Raw genomic sequence first — 1,792 nt, forward strand, 5'->3', positions numbered from 1 at the left:
TCAGCCAAGCGTTTTTGGCTGTCATAATCAATGTATGTTTCATATATACAAAGAGTATATCTTTTCTCATATCTTTACACATTGAGTGAGTGTGGATGTGCATGTATGTATGCAAGTTTGTGCCTGAGTGCAAGCATGTGAGTGTGCGTGTGTGTGTATGTGTGCGTGTGTGTGTGTGTGTGCGTGTGTATGTGTGTATATGTGGTATTTGTGTCATTCTATAACCCTTAATGTGTACTCAAATGTGACACACAGAACAAAGCTGCTCTCACAAGCTGACAACAAAATCAGAACAGAACATACCCAATGAGATACAAGATCCCGTCTTTCCTTGAACAGCTGCGAAATAAAAAAAATTTAAAACCATGAGAACTATTTCAACAATAAAAAAAGATTACCGGCATCATAACCAGAGACAAAAAAACAGTATTTTCAATTTTCAGTGAAAGTCATTGCTACTATTGTCAATATTTATGTATTTGTCTACAAAGTTGAGTTCATCACAGATGATATATATCCCTAGCTGCTCCACCTTCTCCTCATTACAACTGTTATCACAGAAATCCACTGTTGTGAATTTTTTTTTAAATCCTCAATATTACTCTCAGACAAAATTGTCCCTACTACTGTCAAACAAAACCATCAGAGCTATTCTCTTTTTAAAAATCCATCTACACAACTTTTTGGAAACACCATTACCATAACCCAGAAAATCATCACAACCATTCTCAGGAAACAAATCATCCAAAATTTCCTCAGATTTCATCAAACCACATTGTATTTCCTAGCACTTCATAGTTCAGTATATAATCAAATCATCTTTCTTACAAACTCGTTGGGCAGTATAGTACCACATCCACTTTTGTAACTGCTAAAAGGATAGTACAAAACTGAGCCGTCATATTTTCAAAGGAATACATCATATTTCCTTCCACTCCACTAGACAGTATAGTACTAAATCATCTTTCATAGCTGCTCATGGGATAGTATAGTACTGTATTATATCATCCATTCCACCACCTCACTGGACAGTATAACTCCACAACATATTTCATTATTAATTTTAAAAATTAATTAATTAATTTAATTCCACCACCTCACTGGACAGTATAACTCCACAACATATTTCTTCACTGGTCATAGGATAGTATAGTATCACATCATGTTTTCTATTATCTCATTGAAAAATAAAGTGCACCACATCATATTTTCTCCAACCTGATTGGACAGTACAGTGCCACATCATATTTTCTAGCTGCTCTCCAGATAAAATATTGGATAAATTATTTCCCCATCGTACTTCCTACTACCTCACTGGATAGGATAGTCAAATGTAATGTTTCCTACTGTCTTATCAGATAGTATAGTACCACATCATATTTCCTACCTGCTCATTAGATGTTTTGTTCACCATAGGGGTCCAAGCACTTTTTTGCGTTTTCATTTTGAGCGTGTGAAACTTTTCGTCAGTGACTGTCTTGTCGCGGCGAAGTGAGGTGGGTCGGCCCAGGACTTTGGTGTCATCCTCCGTAATTGCCAATCTGGTTTGCAGTTTCATAGTCTTCTTTTTCTGAGAAGCAGCCATCTTGCTCGTCAGAGTTTGTCCCCTCTTTACTCTGACCTTACTTCCTTACCCTGAGGAAAAGATGAGTATCTCTTTGAACAAGGAAAAATTACCAAACTACCTTATAATTGAAGATGTTCTGAAAATAGATGCTTCTGTGCCATAAAATCACACAGAGTAGAGTATTAAAAGTGAAAAAACTGACAAAAATACAACACTAAGGCCACG

At 36.3% G+C, this 1,792-nt stretch overlaps 1 protein-coding gene across 1 annotated transcript in view; it reads right to left on the reverse strand.

Moving 5' to 3' along the window:
• The window catches only part of LOC101845435 (epithelial cell-transforming sequence 2 oncogene-like), a gene marked incomplete in the record, with an annotated part of 42,919 nt that overhangs the window by 35,759 nt on the left and 5,368 nt on the right, over window positions 1-1,792 (reverse strand). The window contains 2 exon segments of the mRNA XM_035968656.1: window positions 304-339; window positions 1,388-1,635. Coding sequence (XP_035824549.1) covers window positions 304-339; window positions 1,388-1,585 — 234 coding nt within the window.

The sequence above is a fragment of the Aplysia californica genome, unplaced genomic scaffold, assembly GCF_000002075.1.
Source record: "Aplysia californica isolate F4 #8 unplaced genomic scaffold, AplCal3.0 scaffold00004, whole genome shotgun sequence".
Taxonomy (NCBI): Eukaryota; Metazoa; Mollusca; class Gastropoda; order Aplysiida; family Aplysiidae; genus Aplysia; species Aplysia californica.